This window comes from Mesoplodon densirostris, chromosome 8 (assembly GCF_025265405.1).
Source record: "Mesoplodon densirostris isolate mMesDen1 chromosome 8, mMesDen1 primary haplotype, whole genome shotgun sequence".
Lineage (NCBI taxonomy): Eukaryota > Metazoa > Chordata > Mammalia > Artiodactyla > Ziphiidae > Mesoplodon > Mesoplodon densirostris.
In genome coordinates, this window is record NC_082668.1 from 2,922,066 (window position 1) to 2,940,184 (window position 18,119).

General features: G+C 55.4%; 2 protein-coding genes across 12 annotated transcripts in view; both read left to right on the plus strand.

Annotated features, from left to right (window-relative positions):
• PER2 (period circadian regulator 2) overlaps positions 1-6,782 on the plus strand; it is a 41,425-nt gene extending 34,643 nt beyond the window's left edge. For 5 of the 10 annotated variants that reach the window (XM_060106124.1, XM_060106128.1, XM_060106130.1 and 2 more), the window contains 3 exons: positions 636-825; positions 1,785-1,935; positions 4,585-6,781. In XM_060106124.1, coding sequence (XP_059962107.1) covers positions 636-825; positions 1,785-1,935; positions 4,585-4,734 — 491 coding nt within the window. In that variant the 3' untranslated portion in view covers positions 4,735-6,781. Of the gene's footprint in view, positions 1-635; positions 826-1,784; positions 1,975-4,584 lie in introns of those variants that run through there. The other 5 variants (XM_060106129.1, XM_060106131.1, XR_009533164.1 and 2 more) reach the window with 4 other exon arrangements.
• A 4,550-nt stretch (positions 6,783-11,332) lies between these two features.
• Positions 11,333-13,493, plus strand: HES6 (hes family bHLH transcription factor 6). Of its 2 annotated transcripts, none has more exons than XM_060106558.1 (4): positions 11,333-11,506; positions 11,580-11,666; positions 11,792-11,873; positions 12,089-13,493. In XM_060106558.1, the coding sequence occupies exons 1-4, from the start codon at positions 11,426-11,428 to the stop codon at positions 12,511-12,513; spliced, it is 675 nt and encodes a 224-aa protein (XP_059962541.1). In that variant the 5' UTR covers positions 11,333-11,425; the 3' UTR covers positions 12,514-13,493. The 2 variants fall into 2 exon arrangements, with proteins under 2 accessions (XP_059962541.1, XP_059962543.1); XM_060106560.1 differs by having other exon boundaries at positions 11,792-11,833; positions 12,089-12,217.
• The last annotated feature ends 4,626 nt before the right edge of the window (positions 13,494-18,119 follow it).

Sequence of the window (18,119 nt, forward strand, 5' to 3'; positions counted from 1 at the left end):
CTGTTGCCCGTCACTCCCGACCTCAGCGGCACTGCAGGCCCCCCACCCCAGCTGGCCCTGCTTGGACTGTCCCTGGGGCTCCCCGGGTGTGCCAGGAGGGCTGGCAGTGGCTGGCCTTCCTGGGTTAGATCCCCTGGTGAGAAACTAGCGTGTGGACCGACCAGGATCGTTCATGTGTGATCTGGAACTGCCCCACGGGAAGGGCACACACTCCCCAGACTGTAAGACCCCCGCTTCCCTGAAGTGAGCGGGCCCCTCTCCCTGCAGGAGGCCTGCCGGGAAGCGCTCGGGACAGCCGCCTGCCGCTCACAGGGGTGGCTTCTCTGTGGTCTGGCTCAGTCCGGAGGTAGTGAGCCTGGGAGAGAAGAGCACGGCTTCTAAGATACAGCCCCACCTGGACTCCTCGGGGCCTCCCCAGGAGAGAATCACCTCCATGGGACCAGCTGATATCCCGTTTTTAAATTACCCAGACAACTCGAGAATTGGAAAGAGAAGGGAAGGTCCACCAACCCAGGCACCAGTTACCAAAGAAAACCCTTCAGCTCCCTGATGGTGCCATTCCTTTACACGAGCACAGCGTGCAAGGTCAGCGCAGTAGTCAAGGTTTTGACCTGCCATCCTTTGTGTTTTTAAAGGCAGCAGCAACACAAGTCACACCAGCAAGTATTTTGGAAGCATCGACTCCTCAGAGAACAACCACAGAGCAAAAGTGAAGGTGGACATGGCGGAGAGTGAGCGCCTCAAGGACGTCCTCCAGGACCCTGTCTGGCTGCTCGGGGCCAACACGGGCGACAGCGTCATGATGGCATACCAGATGCCTTCGCGGTAACCTTTTGCCGCCGGCTCGGGACGGTGAAGGGCTGGGTTCAGGATTCCCCAGAACCACAAGGCCAGAGGCCTTCCCTCGGGAGCCTTATCTCAGATTGAGCTGAGTGCACAGATAGAAGCAGGGCCCCTCTAGATGGTGCCGCTGGCCACACAGAACCCGCAGAGTGACCTGCTACAGGCCTCCAGGATGACGGGCTCTGGGGACCCGCCACGGTGTCACAAGATGTTTACAAAGCATTCGTGCCAACGTCGTCTCTTTTGCTCTGTTGCCAGCAACCCCATGTGGTCAGTGGCGTGTGTGTGTGTGTGTGTGTGTGTGTGTGTGTGTCTGTGTCTGTCTGTCTGTCTGTCTGTCTTAGAGATGCAGAAACAAAGAGTCAGGGTGGGTGAGCAGCCCAAGGCCGCTGGCTGCTCTGTAGGGACCTGGGTCTGTGCCTCAGCTCTGACCACTCCAAGGAACCTGGAACCCATCAGGGGCCCTGGCCCTGCGCAGTGCCCCCTCGGTGGAGGGAGATGGCGGGGAGGAAGGACAGATTAACCCTGAGGCTCAGAACAGCCAGGCCTCTGGGCCAGGGGAGCCCAGGGCTCTGTCTCCAGGACTGCTGCGGGGCAGGCCAGTGTCGGCAGGTGGCAGGGGAGGGCTTGTCTACCTACCACCTCGCTGGTGAGAACCTCCCGGGCACAGAACCAAGTGTCTGCAGATACCCAGCTCCCATGGCTGTGCTAAAGTGAGATGAAAATCAGAACTCAGTGTATCATCTTCTTAGAAAAACTACAGATTATCTACTAGGGAGATGAAGTTACCTTAAATAGGGTAATTTATTTTAAATGGAAAGGAAATTTAAACAAAATCATCTCAAATTACTGGAAGTGTTGGTAGAAAACGAGCATATTCTTTAAAAAACAAAGCCCTTGAGACGTTCTAAAGCTTCCCTATTTCTAACTGTTTCATGAAGAAATTTAGAGACGGTCCTGCAGGAGGACAGGGAGAAGCTGAAGGTGCTGCAGAGGCTCCAGCCCAGGTTCACAGACAGGCAGAGGCAGGAGCTGCAGGACGTCCACCCGTGGATGCGGTCGGGCGGCCTGCCCGCGGCCTTCGACGTGGCGGTGAGCTCTGGAGCGGGTTTTCTGACTTTGCATTAAAAGGCACGTGATGAGAATGCTCTGTGCTGTCTTTGCAACTGTTCTGTACATTTAAAACTTCTAAGATTAAAAGTTCATTAAAGGGCTTCCCTGGTGGCGCAGTGGTTGAGAGTTCGCCTGCCAATGCGGGGGACACGGGTTCGTGCCCCGGTCCGGGAAGATCCCACATGCCGCGGAGCCGCTGGGCCCGTGAGCCATGGCCGCTGAGCCTGCGCGTCCGGAGCCTGTGCTCCGCAACTGGAGGGGCCCCAGCAGTGAGAGGCCCGCGTGCTGCAAAAAAAAAAAAAAAAAGTTCATTAAAAAAAAAAATTACCACCACACTGTTAGGTTTCCTTCAAAGAACTTTCTTCCAATGGCTTTTCAACACTGTTTCCAAAAAGGTCTCCTAAATATCTAGTCTCAATCACATGCTGAAATTTGAATTTTTTTTCTTTCAATTCTGTTTCCAATGAAAACACCCACACACACACTTCCTCTGTCATAAACCCTCAACATCCACGTAGACCATTAAGTAACAGGGACACAGCAGGTCCCCACCCTCCCTCCCACTCTCGCCAGGCTGCCTCTCCTGTCTCTGTTCCTTCTCGAGGGTCCCAAAGGTGTCTCTGTACCCCAGCTCTTCTCCCCCGCTCCCGCCAGGGCACCCCCATACCAGCACTGCCCGGGAGGCTGCTCTCGTCAAGGCCTCCAGGTCCAGCAGCTGAATCCACTGACGTCTCCGCCCTCACCCTAACCGACCCACTCGTGGCATTCAGCGACGGCCGGCCCCTCCTCTGAGAGCGCCCCTCCCTCGGCCCCGGCCCCTTGGCCCCTCGCTCTTGTCCCGTCAGTGTGGACACGCCCAGGCTCAGGGTTTGCACCTTCCTCTTCTGTCTACACTGCCTCCGGCGCTGTCAGCGCTCTCCTCCTGACCAAAAGTAGGGTCTCCGTGCCGAGACTCCCCAGCGTCCACCTCTGTCGAGCTTCATCTGCTGTCCTGGTTACGCTCAGAGAGAGCCAGCCCACCCACTGTCTTCCCCCCCACTCAAGGGTGACTCCATCACCCCTCTTGCTCGGTCCACAGCCCTCTGGACTCTCTTCCTCTCGTGCCCCATCCAGTCCACTAGCAGGTCCTACTGGCTTGACCTTCAAGGTGGCTGGAAACCAGCCCCTTCCCATCACCTCCAGCATCACCACCCTGGTCCACGCCACAGTGCTGCTTCACCTGATTGTCACAGTATCCCCCCCGCTGCCCTCTGTTCCCCCTTGTCCCATACAGCGAAATCACGTCACCCCTCAGCTCTGAGCCCTTCCAGCGGTGCCCCTCCTCAATCAGAATAAATTGCAGCAAAGCCGTTAAGATATGACACCCCCTCCCCACGGCTCCCATCTCCCCTCACTCCCTCCTCTCCAGTTGTTCCCTGAAATCCTCGAGCCGGCTTCTGCCTCAGGGCCTTTGCACCTGCCCTTCCCTCTGCTTGGAACCCTCTTTCCTCAGACAGACACATGGCTCACTCCGGCTTCCTTCAAGCTTTTTTTTCACATGCTGCTGTGTTATTTATCTAATACTACCTAGCAAATAACCCCAAAACTTAGGAGCTTAAAATAATAATCATTTATTATCTCCCACTGTTTCTTTGGGTTGGGAATTTAAGAGCAACTTAGCTAGGTGGTTCTGGCTCAGGGTCTCTCCTGAGGTCGAAGGTGAGATATTGCCCGGGGCTCGTGCCATCTGAAGCCAGGATGGTGGCTGGAAGATCCCCTTCCAAGGAGGCTCCCTCACGTGCCTGCACGTTGGTGCTGCTGTTGGCAGGAGGCCTCAGTTCCTTGCCATGTGGATCTGTCCATCAGGCTGCTTGTGCGTCCTCATGACATGATCCCGGCCTCCCCAGAGAGAACCAAGGGGCTGCAGTGCCTGTTACAACCCACATGTCTCCTCTTTGTTAGTGGCAGGTCACTGAGTCCAGGCCTCCACCTTCTGAGCAAAAGGGGCGTCATAGAATCTGGGGGCGTATTTTAAAACCACCACAATCACCCTCTCAGTGGAACGTCAGTAAAATTACAGACGTCCTCACATGCCTCATTCCACGTCAGCCCCGCACTTCCCATCTTTTAATACACTGTGGAGCACTTCTCGTTCGGCTACTAGGAGATCACCTCCACTGGGACACAGATTTTCCTCTTTGTTCACTGCTGACTCCCCGTGCTTAGAACGTGCCTGGAACACGACAGGTGCTTAACAGATAGTTGGGAAATGAACAAATGAGACAGTATGTTGTTGGTATCCCATTCTACAGATGAGAAAACTGAGGTTATAGAAGGTCGGTAGCAACTCCAGGTCCCACAGGCAGAAAGGGGAGGAGCTGGCACTAGAGCCTCTGGTTGATGCCGTCCCCCCCTTATGCACAGCCACCTCTCAGACAAGGGAGGGGCCTGGGGAGCTGGGAGCGGGGACCCCCTGGGAAGAGCTCTGGCTCCTTGGAGAGCAGGCAGGGGTCCCACGCCCAGTGGCACCTGATCGCCCTCCAGCAGCCTCACGGCTGACACCTGATCACCTGCACCTCTCTCAGCTTGAACTACTTTTCCGTACCAAAGATCTCATTTTTGTTACTGATGTACATTTTTTCTTTTAAGGAATGCGTTTGCTGTGAAATCAAGGGAAAAGACAACATTTGCGTGCGGTATGAGGAAGCTACCCCTACTCTGGGACTCAGTGGAACAACCGACACCACAGAAGAGGGAAACGGACCCTCCCTGAGTCACAGAAACGAAGGGCGGACGTAACCCCCGCAGCGGGACAGCCGGTGGCGTATGTTAGATGGTGCTCTGAGGAGAGGGAGCGTCTTCACCTGTGTTTCTAATGAAATGGACGATATACTTACATGGCTTTTTTTGTTCTAGAAAAAAACCCATCGTTTTCCGAAGGGGTGATTTAAAACCGTGGAGGGTAGGAGAAGTTTGGGAAGAAATAGTTTTTTGTATTTAAAATATAAATATGGAGTTCTCGGGGAGAGGGGAGGAGATTTTCATCATTGTTTAACTCGAGAAAGACTGCTTCCCTCCTTGTGCCGGGGAAGCGGCTGCGTGCGCTCAGCCAGAGCACCAGTGTCTGCTGGCTCCCCGTGGGCGGTCCCGAGGCATCGCGCCGGGCTGTGACCAACGGCTAGGATGCCACAGGTGACTCCGCGCTGAGGGGCCGGCCTTTCAGAGCTTCCCCAGGGTGTGTCTGGATCAGATCAAATTATGTCCTCTCTGGGGGGCTGCTTTTTATCTAAATTATTTAGTCAGACTAGATGTCTTTAAAACATACCAAGTGGAGATCACAGCCTCTGCTAATTTTCTTTCAAAATGTTTTGCGTTAAATGGCGTGAAGCGTAGTCTGGCAGACCAGCAGCTTCAGCTTCAAGTGTGGTGGCAGCAAACATTTCACCTGACGTAACTTAAGTCTGGGGTGAACGAAGTTGAAATGCTCGCTCTGGACTAAAGAAGCCTAATGGTCTGTGTGACCAACTCCATCATAGGAATATACATCCTCAGAAATACACAGACCCTTCTGTATATTTTGACATCCTTCTCCTATCCTTTTCAGACCGAGATAGCCAATATGTAGATAAAAACACGTTGTCGGTCATCCCCTTATTGTGACTTCTCTCTGCAAACCGGGCTTTGATCGCCACACTGGGGACCCACTCGTATTTATTCTTCGATGGGCAGTTCCCAGACATCAGCTCTGGCCCAGCCAAGCCAGCGCTTTCTCCTGACTTAGCTGGTGGCTGCATCTGTGTTTTCCAGGGTGCCGTGAGCTAACCGCTCCCACCACACCTGGGCTGGGACACTGACCCCTAATTCTTTTCATGAACCTGACCTCATTGGTGCAACTTCCGGTCTCTGTGGTGATGTCCACTGGTGTCGCTGACACTTTCAGGTGAATGGGACAACTTGGGGAAAAGTGAGACCAGACAGCCCAACTTTTTGCAAAACCTCGTATTGTATCGTCTATCCCAAAGACTGTCTGGAAAAATGTTACATTGGTCCCTAGGGTGAATGAGAAGCTGCCAGTGATGAAACAACTGACTTACAATTGCATGGCGTCTGTAGAAAGTTAAAAGGGCAGCTTCCCCTGTTCTTTGATGGAGAAGCAGCTACTAGAACAGGTGAAGTCTCCTTGTAATCCAGTTGGTTTTCATAGTAAAACCACTTTATGCCTGAATATCAATCCTATTTTTCATAAACTCGAACACAGAAAGTTTAATTTTTTATTTTTTTTTAATTTACAAAGCAACATCACCTGCAGATACCCAAGACAAGGAGTAGTGTATGCATTTGTGTGGAGACGAGATGCTACAAACTGCTTCCTGCCCCTGAAGTCAGATCATTAAGGGATGAGATGGGAGTCAAAGTTGCGTTGACTTTCCCTAAACACAAGACTGCCAACACGTTCTCTCCTGTTAGGAATGTTTACCGTCAGCATTATCTTCGCATTTATGTATATTCATTGATTGTTAACTGCTGCGTAGCTTTGACGTGTGCTGAGAAGTTGACAGCAGGAGCATTTTGTGAAATTGTTTACACGGTGCCACGCATTGGGTCTTACATTTTCGTTAGTATGTGTGCTTACACGGGTGTTATAAAAAACTTCTTCTCGATTTTAAACTGAGCCTTCTTTTTAATATATTCCTAAAGATATATGTAAATAAGCTCTCAGAGTCTGTGTAACAACGTGTTAAGCCTTGCCGGACAAGTGGTTTGTTTATGTGCAAACCAGACTTTCTTCACCCAGTGCAATATGTTTGTTGGACTGCTTGTGTCTTTTTATGATTTTTTGCCTTTTAGAAAATTGGTAAATAAAGCAAGTATATTTTTATTTTTATTTGTATTTTTAATGTAGCACAGAGGAACAGGAACCTGAATAGAGATCAAAGATTATCAAAATCTTTTTTTTAAAAAAAGAACCCGGGCTTTCCTGGTGGCGCAGTGGTTGAAAGTCCGCCTGCCGATGCAAGGGACACGGGTTCGTGCCCCAGTCCGGGAAGATCCCACAAGTCGCGGAGCGGCTGGGCCCGTGAGCCATGGCCACTGGGCCTGCGCGTCCGGAGCCTGTGCTCCGCAATGGGAGAGGCCACAACGGTGAGAGGCCCACGTACCTCAAAAAAAAAAAAAAAAAAAAGAAAAAAAAAGAACCCTAGAAATTCTGGGTTAGGAACTCTTCTGTCACAAAGGCCCCCCTCACCTCTTCCCCTGCACAGGGTGCCTCTCGCTGGTCCCTTCCTGTCTCTGTGTGTCCCTCTGACATGCAGTCCCACCCCAGTGAACTGCCAACGATTTAGATCTAATCCTGGAGTCCCGTTTCCCCGTGGTGTTTCACTCACAGATGGGGAGTAGGGCCACTCAGCTCAGCCCCTGTTGCCCCTGTCCACTCTGCGCTGACCCCAGCACCTGCTCCATTCTCTTCCTGGCCCCTCCAGGGTAGTCTGTCTCACCTGCGCTGGCTGCCTGTGCGCTGGCCACGGGGCTGAAGGCAGAGTGGTCTAAAGGACCTCGTGTCTCCATCAGAGGTGATACAGGCAGCGCGGCAGTCTCCTCCCCCCCGCCCCCAGTCCTTCCTTCCACAGCAATGAAGTCGTGCAGGGCCTGGTCAAAACAGTGGAGGCCTGCTCCCCCCCACCCCACTTTTCACACCAGGACCATATTGTGGTGTTGGAGCAGGGAGATGAATGGATCCTGGCCCTGGTGCCCAGCCTTCCAGAAGCTCCCTGAGCAGGAGGGAGGGCTCAACGCCGCTTCCTGTCCTGGCTGCCTAAATCCAAGTGGTGATTGGGGGCTGGGGAGGCAAAGTCCTTCCAGTGAGCATGGAGGCCTCTGCAAACCCACTAAGTGGCCAGATATGGCTGTTTCACTGAACGTCTGAGTGCCTTCGGGGGCTCTTAACTGCATTTTTATCTACCATATATCCCCAAGGGTATGCACTCCCCTTATTTCTAAACCAAAAGGAGCTTCGCCAAGCCCCTGGGCTGATTGCCCACAAGGGGCCTGGACATCCATAGGCTGGCCACTGTCTTTGTTCCCTGGGGATTTATGGCTTGCCACCCCTGCCGCTAACTGGTCCCCCTGTGGCTACTGCAGCCCTGCCCAGCCTCTGTTGGCCTCTGTTTTTGGATATGAGGGGATCAAAGAGCCCAAATGCTCAGGAAGTCTGTGCTCAGGCAAACTTTGAAGGGGGGGATCAGTCCAAGGGACAAATGGCAGGAAGTGTGTCTGCTAGGCGAGGCCATGCAAAGGAGAAAGAAAGGGTGTGGTGGTCCTGAGATGGAGTAGCCAGGCTTCTGGGAGGAAAAGGCCAAGCCAGCCAGCCAATGGGCACACTAAAGGAAATGGAGCCTGACTTCGAAGATGAGGCCTTGGGTAACTTCCAGTCTAACCAAGAAGGATTTTGCTGACTCCCACTCCCTGCTCTATCCCTATACTTTCTTCCCCAAAGGTACTTGGTCAGACTGAGCCATATCCCAGTACTTAATTTCTCCTTCCTTAACTCTAGACAGCATTCCTCAGTGCCCCCACCCCATGTAAGACAAGGGTTATGAGGTCCCTAGCCCATGCTTCCGCCTCCTCCCTTCTCCTGACAACTGTCATCTGTCCTTTTGTTTTTACAAAGCAATTTTATATCCTGTAACCATAATTAAGCCTTCCTTGCCTTTTCTATAGATTGACTCTAAAATGTTGAAACCCTGTGAACAGTGTTACATTGTTCTGACTGTGAAAGAATTGGCTACTGGGCCAAGGAAGCGCTAAGATCACACTTCGCTTCTTCAGCAGCTTTTTGTTTTTCCCGGAGTTCCTAGTTGCCTTTCATTTTTTGTTTGCACCATTTGCCTTTATCATTCTTCCTCCACCTCCCATATTCAGTTCCCCATCCAATCAGGAAAAGATTAATAGTCTTTTCCCAGAGGCCTTCCCCAGAGCCCTGATCATCCTGTTCCAATACAAACTGCCTTTCAGGGAGAGCATTCTAAAATACTTGTTTGATCTTATTCAAACTATATAATCAATAACGGGAGGGGTATGAATCAGAGTACAAGAAATATCACTGAGTTTATTTTAAATAATATTATCTGAGCTCCTCAGAGTAGTAGAAACTTAATTGTAGTTTCTTGGGGTAGGGGTGGGATCTCCTTCCCCGGGGTGATGTCTAAATGGTGAAGAGAAGTAAAGTTATAGGCCAGCTATCAGCTCTCTTGTGGTTCACTACTCAAGCCCCTCCCCCACTCTGTCAGTCCCTCCACTAGGAGTAGAGGGGGGAGGGCAGTCAGGTCTCTGACCAGGCAGGGGAGAATGGGAGGAAGAGAGCTAAGCTTTCTGGCTTGTAGGGGAGACTGAGGACAACACAGGGTGATTGAAGGAAAGGAGTAGGTTCATACCTGGGTGAACAGTGCAGGGCTGGGGAAGTCTCCGGGCCCTGCTCACAGAAAAGCAAAGGGACAGCCAGGTGAGAATCAGCAGAAGGGGTTCCCAGGTACTTATAGAGGTCAGTGAGGTGACTTTGGGAACCATCAAGCCACTCACCACACTTGTCCTACCTACGGAGGTCCCTCTGGTGGGGAGCTGAAGTGAAACAGTCACCTGAAGGGCTGCTGGATCCATCGTCAGATGGCTGGGGGCACAGGTGGGTGTCTGTGGCCTAGTCCTACCACCCCACCACACTGCACTCCCTGGATTTTTCTTTCCCCTGCTGCCTTCCAGCTAGGCTTGGGACATTCTCTCAATTTCCCTACCTACCCAGTGCTTCTGCTAGGCCAGGCTCTGTGCTGGGGGTAGATAAGGGGTCCTAGGTCAGACTGTACCCCCAGGGATGCTTGTACCCTGGAGGGGCACAGACCAGACCCTGACAATCCCAGTCTCGGGAGGGAAGCAGAGGATTGGGTAAAGGGAAGCTGAGACCTGAACAGTGAGGAAACAGCCATTGAAGGGAGATCCCAGCGTGCTCCAGGTGTAAGGCTGTGTGTGTGCAAAGCCTTCACGGTCTGAAGGCAAACTGGTATTCTGGCTGTGCCAGGAGACGCCGTGGACCTAGGCCGGTGGGGCTGCGGCCAGGCTGGGGTCCCCAGAGAGCTGCCCCACCGCCCACGCACACCACCCTCATGGAGGCTGGGCCAACAGATGGGCAGCCAGCCGTGGGGGTGGCGGTCGTCTGGCGGACACAGGCGCACCCACCGCCCGCTCCCGCCCGAGTGACAAAGCGGCAGAGACAAAGGCGCGGCCAACACCTGTCGCTCTTGGCTAGGCTGCCGCTTTTCTCCGCCCGAAGCGGCTGCAGCTGCCAACTGTCACGGGCATCAAGTTACGGGGACCAGACGGCGGCCTCCACCAGCCGGGAGGGGACGGGGGAGGGCTAGGGGGGAAAGGGAGCCGAGGGGGGACTGGGATGGGGACGAGGGGGACAGGAGGCGGGGAGGGGGGCCGGGGCGAACGAACAAGGGTGCGGGGAAGGGTGGTTGGGCAGAGAGGGCGGGGACAAGGCAAGGGCGAGCTCGGGTTGGAAATCAGAGAACTTGGGTTCGGGGGCGGGCGGGCAGGGAAGGGAGGGCGGCGGTGGGTGCTGAGGGGGAAAGGGAAGTGAAAGAGGGGTCGGGGAGCAAAGGGGACTAGAAGGAGATGAGGGGAACTCCGGTGGTGAGGGCGATGATGACCAGAGGAGAACAGACGGTCTGTGGGGACAGAGGATGACCCGAGAAGGAGAGCCTAGAGATGGAGCGGTGCGGGCGGGCCTGGGGACCCCGCCCCACTAGGATCCCTGAGCGGGCTGAAGGCGGTGTCGACGTTCGGATGTCAGGACCCACAGGTCCTCAAGAAACGCACTGGGGCTCCCACCCCCGCTGCCCTAGGGTCCCTCACCTCCCTGGGGCTCTGCAGCCACCCCAGCCCGGACCTGTAGCTCCCTCCAGGCCTGGAGACCGTGGCCTTTGCTGTGGTTCTGGCCGCCAGGACCCCGGCACTCGCGCAGGAGGGTTCCTCTCCTGTTGCACCTTGGGTGAACGAAGTCAAGCGTGAATGAATGAATGGGCAGATGGATGCGCCCCTGCTAGCACGCACCGCAGACCTGGGCGCCTTGCTCGGGGTAGGAAGGGAAACAAGCGCACCCAGAGCCACAGCTCTCCGGGTCAGCGCCCCCTCCGGTGCCCCACAATGCCGGGGTGGCGCGGAGGCCCGGCTGGATCCCCCAGTCCCCGGCCGCAGGCCACGCCCCGCCAGCTGCCGGCCGACCCCGGCGGCGGGGCCAGACAAAGCACGCCTCTGCCATTGGCTCTCACGAGCAATCGGCGCCTTGAGATGCAAATAAGGCGCTATAAAAGGGGCGGGCGCCGCTGCAGGCGTGAGGACGCGGCGTAAGACGCCAGAGGGCGAGGGCGGCGGCGGCGGCGGCTGCGGGCAGCTACGCTGCTAGGGGCGCGGGCGCACTGCGCTCCGGGCGGTAGGGGTCATGGCTCCGCTCCTGGCGCCCGGCCGGGACCGTGCGGCCCGGGAGGATGAGGACGGCTGCGAGGCGCGGGGGGACCGCAAGGTGCTGGCTGTAGCCGTGGATGGGCGGGCGGGGGGCCGCGCAGCGCCGGGGCTCAGTTGCTCGCTTCCCGCAGGCCCGGAAGCCCCTAGTGGAGAAGAAGAGGCGCGCGCGGATCAACGAGAGCTTGCAGGAGCTGCGGCTGCTGCTGGCGGGCGCCGAGGTGAGGCCGACGGGCGGGCGCCCAGGGGCTGCGAGCGAGCGGGCTAACGGGCGGGCGAGCGGGCGGGGGTCGCCGTCCGGCCTCTCCTCACCGACCCTCCCCACCGGGCGCTCCCACCGGCGCAGGTGCAGGCCAAGCTGGAGAACGCCGAGGTGCTGGAGCTCACAGTGCGGCGCGTGCAGGGCGCGCTGCGGGGCCGGGCGCGCGGTGAGTGGCGGCGGGGCGCGCGGGCGGGGGCGGGGGGCGCGTTCGCCTGGCCTGCCCCTGCCCGGGACTGAGGACTTCCCCTCCTGGAGCAGGGCGCGCCCCCCGCGTCTCCTGGGTGAGCCTTGTCCCCGCGGGCCGGGCGGGCCCGGCCACAGCAATCAGTTGCCGCTCACCGAACCGGGCGCGGCCCTCTCCCCTCCCACCCCTGAACACAGAACGCGAGCAGCTGCAGGCGGAAGCAAGCGAGCGCTTCGCCGCCGGCTACATCCAGTGCATGCACGAGGTGCACACGTTCGTGTCTACGTGCCAGGCAATCGACGCCACCGTCGCCGCCGAGCTCCTGAACCACCTGCTAGAGTCCATGCCGCTGCGCGAGGGCAGCAGCTTCCGGGATCTGCTGGGGGACGCCCTGTCCGGGCCACCGGGAGCCCATGGGCGGAGCAACTGGGCAGTAGGAGGCGCCCTGGGGTCCCCACTGCCCAGCCCCCGGGGCTCTGGGGACGACCAGTCCTCCGATCTGGAGGAGGTCCCCGAGGCTGAAGTGAGCCGGGCGCCTGCTGAGGGGCCGGACTTGGTGCCCGCAGCCCTGGGCAGCCTGACCGCCGCCCGCATACCCCAGAGTGTCTGGAGACCTTGGTGACCAACGGCAGCCTGGGGCCTAAGGGGTGGGCTCTGCCTTCCCATGCTCTAGTCCCTCCTCCCTGGGGTCCAGATATCTGGACAGGGGCAGGGTCCTGGATATCTCCCAGCTCTGCTGCCCTCCTCCAGTGGATGTTTGCAGGGCAGTCCCTGATAACCAGGCCAGCCAGGTCCCTGTTTCTTAAGGGAGTAACGTTTATGGACCATCCCTACCCCCACCCCCTGCCCCCCTAGCCCTCTGGTGGGTGGAGGGAAGGAGCTACAGGCAGGCGGAAGTATCTTTCAGGGCTACCAGTTCTCTCACCTGTCCCAGACTTCTCAGGCACTGTGTGGGTCTGGGGGCAGAGGTGACAGAGTGGAGCTGAGCCTCTCCTGAGTGCTGGGCACTAGTGTCCTGGCAGACCTGGCCATTCAGCCAGGACACAGGGGAGGCATTCTGCAGCACTGCCCAGAGCTGCCAAAGAGAAGCATGGCTCTCTGTATGTTCTGCGTTTAGCACACTTGAGTTTGTGTATTAGGTTGCCACCAGTTGTTCCAATTCTGTTAAGTAAAGGGCTTTGGAGAGTTAGTTACCCTTCTGAAGTATTGCTGAATGCTGTGGTGTCATTAAGGTGTCAAATGCATAAAGACTAAACCAAGCACATTTTTTCCCATATCTGATGCTGTGAGTGGTTTTAAAACTTCTGACCCTTTGTCAGCAAAGTAAGTAGTGAAATGGCAGTGGAGAGGGGACACCCCGTGGCATGGTCTCACGTTGGATGGTGCTTCTACCTCCCTACTGCCAGGCCATTCCAGATCGGTTTCCCCTTCAGGTCCCTGGGCCCGGCCTGTACTCCCTGGGAACTGTGTGCATCTGCATGGAGATGGAAACCACTGCATGGAGATTGTCTCCAGAGTAACTAAGCAACAGGGAAACAGCCTGTCCCTGGACCATTCTCTTGTTTGTGAGCTTCCAGGAATAAAACGAATTCCTGATTACTAGCCATGTGGTTTGGAAGTTTCTTTCAAAAGTCTGTTTTAAGGTCCATGAGTTGGATGCAGACGTCGGTCTAATTAGGTGGTCAGTTTTTTTTTTTTTTTTTTTTTTTTTTTTTTCTTTTTGCGGTATGCGGGCCTCTCACTGTTGTGGCCTCTCCCGTTGCGGAGCACAGGCTCCGGACGCGCAGGCCCAGCGGCCATGGCTCACGGGCCCAGCCGCTCCGCGGCATATGGGATCCTCCCAGACCGGGGCACGAACCCGTATCCCCTGCATCGGCAGGCGGACTCTCAACCACTGCGCCACCAGGGAGGCCCTGGTCAGTTTTCTTGACTGAAGAGGGAGCTTCCCCATTGCCAGTGACCTCGGGGGCATGGAGACCCACCCAGTTCACGGCCCAGGCAGTTTGGACTTAAGGCCAAATTGAGCCCAGGAGGCCAGAACCCTTGGAAGGAGGGTGATGGGATGGGCAGCTGGGGTGTAGGGAGATAGCCCTTTTGGCCTGGGTCTGCAGACAGCATGCGGTCAGCTGATAGCAGTCACTGCCACAGGTATCCCCGCCCCTGCCTCTCCAGCTCCAGGACCCCAAAGCAGCTTGTTCTTGTTCTTACTTTGGGTTGGCAGTGCCCAGGCCAGGTCAAGGTGTGACAATTTAGGATTGACACCTGGGTCTCCTCTCCAGTGTGTGCCTTTGCTTGAAAAACATCTCTCCCAAGAACCCTTTTACAAAAGCCCCCTAGCAGATCCTGGCCACCAGGGGTGTTTCACTGTGGCTCCCCGGTGATTCAGTCTTAGACCTCGGCCACCAGGCTATAAGCACATGCAACCTAATTTTAGCCACTGGGGATGAGTTATTGAGGGGTTGGGGTAGGGAGGCAGGTCCATAAAAGAGAGCTCAAGAGAGATGGAGACTTTTTCCTGGGACGATCTTAATCGCCCCAGTCAGATTGATGTAGGATGTGTCCACAGGGACACGAGAGCAGGTCCACCTGTAAGACCTCTGTCCCGTGTAGCTCCCAGCAGTACCCAAAGGCCACTGTGATGAGCTCTGATGCCATCGGGGGACCATCAGCCAGGGACTGTTTAGGAGGAACCACTCTTTCCTCTCATACCCACACTTGTCACATCCTCCCAAGGGGTCCTAGAAGGGGGCCCAGGGGAGCCCAAGACACAGGATTCGAGGTGCAGGAGGCTGACCTGGGGGGAAAGATGTTGCTGGGACCAGGACCCCCCTAAGGTCAGATGCCACTAACCCAGAACTCTGGCCCTGGGCCCCCTCCCACCCATGAGTCAGCTTCTCAGGACCCCCTCAAGAGCGGTGTCCTTTCTTTCTCACAAATGTAAGTGGCTCCCAGAGAGCAGCTTTTGCCTATGGTGCAGCCTGGGACCACCAGTTTCCTGCCTGCATTCCTTCCCATTCTGCCAGACAACTTTCACACTACCTCCTCTCTCTGAAGTACCCAACAAACCCTTGCAAGCCTTGCTCTAGGCATTTGATAGCCTTGCTTCATCATTCCCCGTGAATCACCTCCCTCCCACTTCAATCCCTGGCCCACTGTCTTAGTCCTCTATGAATGCCATACATTGCCACAAACTTGGTGTCTCAAAACAACACACATTTATTTTCTTGCACTTCTGTAAGCTAGAAGTCTGACGGGATTCACTAGGCTAAAGTCAAGGCAGGGCTTCATTCCTTTCTGGAGGCTTGAGGGTGAATCCATTTCCCTTCCTTTTCCCACTACAGAAGCCATCCACATTCCTTGGCTGGGGGCCCCCTTCCTCCATCTTCAAAGCAAGCAACGTTGCATCTTTCTGACCTTTCTTCCATAGTCACATTTCCTTCTGACCCTCCCCGACTTCTTCCCCCTTCTTTCTACTTGTGATTACTTTGAGGCCACCTGGATAATCCAGGATAATCTCCCTACCTCAAGGTCCTTAACCCTTAATCAGACTTGCAAAGCCTCTTTTGCCATGTAAGGTAACATAGTCGCAGGGTGTGGAAATGAGGATGTGGACATCTTTGGGCATCCCTGGTCTGCCAACCACACCCACCTGCGCCTCTGCCGAGGCTTTCTGCCTTCCATCGTGATGCAGTGTGGTGCCAGCCTTCCGCACGGGCTTTGGGTTCCATACCCTCGGACCTGCTCAGTGACCCTGCTCTCTCCACTGCATCATTAATCTCTCCTTCCTTCTGGGTCATTCTCACTGACCTACAAACAAGCTGTAACATCTCCACCTAGAAAAAGAAGAGGGACTTTCCTTGTGGTCCAGTGGTTACGACTCTGCTCTTCCAATGCAGGGGGTGCGGGTTCCATCCCTGGTCGGGGGACTAAGATCCCACGTGCCACGCGGCAGGGCCAAAAAGTAAAAAAAATAAAATAAAATAAATAGAAAAAGAAGAGTTAAAACCTCCCGGGCCCGACATACCCTATCAACCTCTGCTTCATTTCTCTGCTTTAAAGCAAAATTCCTTGAAAGCATTGTCTACACTTACTGTTACTGCTTTGGCACCTTTCACTCCTCTTCTTCCTCTCCAGTCAGGCTATTGCTCCCACCCCTGCCCTCATCAAGAGCTTCAGTGACGTCCATGTTTCCAAATCCAGTGGCTGTATCTCTAAGTTTCAATTTACTCCACCTTCCAGTGAAGCACTCCTTAGGTGTTATCACTCTCTCCCTCCTAAAAGCCTCTCCCCTCTCAACCTCAGGAACACTCGCTTTCCGGGCTGTCCTATCTTACTGGCCGTCCTCGGCCTCCTGCCAACTTCTGAATGTGGGCATGCACGTCCAAGGCTCTGGGCCCAGCTCTTCTCTATCAGCCCTGCCCAGGAAGCCCATCTGGTCCATTTGGTTTGTTACATCCATGTGCCCTCGAGCTAAAGTCCATCTCCATTCTGTTGGCCTCCCTATATCCTCCTGCCTACTCAGTGTTTCCACTGAGATGTGAGATGGGCATCACAAACCACAGCCAAAACACAACTGATTCTCACCCGAAAGGCGTTTGGAGGCACCCAGCACTCGGGCGCTGGAGACGCTCAGAGATCTTCAAAGGCACTGGAGGTGCTCGGAGGCATTCGGGAAGCACCCAGAGACGCCCGGAGACGCTCGGAGGTGCTCGGAGGCATTCGGGAGGCGCTCGGAGGCTCTCGGGGTGTTTGGAGGTGCCGAGGCCTTGGCCACGCCCTCTCCGCCCACACGCGCAAGGGCTGCCGCGATGACTTCTGGGAAGTGTAGTTCCAGCCCTTTCGTCTTCCTTTCCCCGAGGTCCCTGCAGGCCGAGCCGGAACTACGACTCCCAGGGGCCTCCCCGGCCCGGAGGCCCCTCCTTCCGCCGCTTCGAGCTCCGAGCCCGGGGCCCAAGGGAGCCCAGAGGAGTCCCACGGCGATCGGGGGCCTCGCGCAGTCAGTTAAGCGGCTCTGCGGCCGGCAGAGGCTAGGCTGCGGTCCCTCCAACGTCCCTGGGACCAGGAGAGGAAGCGATGAAGGCGCCGGCGCCCCGCAGCTCGGGCCCTCCTCCTGCGGCTCCAGCCCAGGACAGCTGACCGCCTCCGGTCGCCAGGTGCTGTAGCACGTACACGACTTCTCAGTCAATGTATGTACTGTAGTAGACGTCTCAGTCAATAACCATGCCACGGGCTTTGTCACCCCTTACAGTTGAACTAGCTGCAAAACCCTAAGCTCCTGCCTTCCATCCACTCCGTCCCAGGAAACTTGTTTAGACCTCATCGGGGTCTCCTAGTTACTGTCCTGCCATTTCCTTTACAGTCAGGTTTCTTGAGAATAGTCTCTATTCTTACTTTCTTCATTTCCTCGCCTGCTTGCTCGTCACAAAATTTCACCATTTTCCATTTCCCACCATTCTACTGAAAACTTCTGGCAGTCTCTGGCAAAGACCTAGTTGCTAGGTAGACCCTTCATTTCCATCTTACCTAAGTGTTACAGCATCTGACACTGTCAATAACTTCTTGCTTCTCCATCTAGCTTTCTTGCTTCGTCTTCAACCATTCCTTCTCAAGTTCGAGACAGGACTTTTCTCCTCAGCCCACCCTGTAAATATCACCATGTCCCACGTCTTCCTCGGACCTGTTATCTCTAAACTATGACCTGTATGATCTCCGTGGCTTCACCTACTGCGTCACTGACTCCAAAAAGGACCTCCAGCCCAGTCCTCTCTGGAGCTGTAGTCGGGTTGGTCCAAATGCCCAGGTTGTCACCTCTCAGACATCCCACAGGTCCTTCAAGCTCAGCTCAAACCTGAACTCGGCTTTCCTGCAAAGCCTGCCCTTTCTTTCATGTTCTGGAACCCTGAGAGCAGCATGGGCATCATCAGCCACTCAGGGCAGAAACCGGACATTCAGGGAGACACCCACTTTTCCTTCAGTCCCACCCTGTGAGCCGCATCCAGGAAGTGTCAGTTCTCCATCTTTAATGGGTGGAATGAAGGAATGCATGAATGAGTTTGCATCTTATACTTTATCTCTTTTCCTCTGTTCCTGCTGCTACCTTCTCAGTTCATGTCCTTCCCACTCACCTGGAGGATGACAGTGGTCATTAAGTCTCTACATCTAGTATTACCTCCTGAACTTAAGTCTTTCAAAAGCCCAGCACTCCGCAGATTAGCAGGTAGTAGTCCC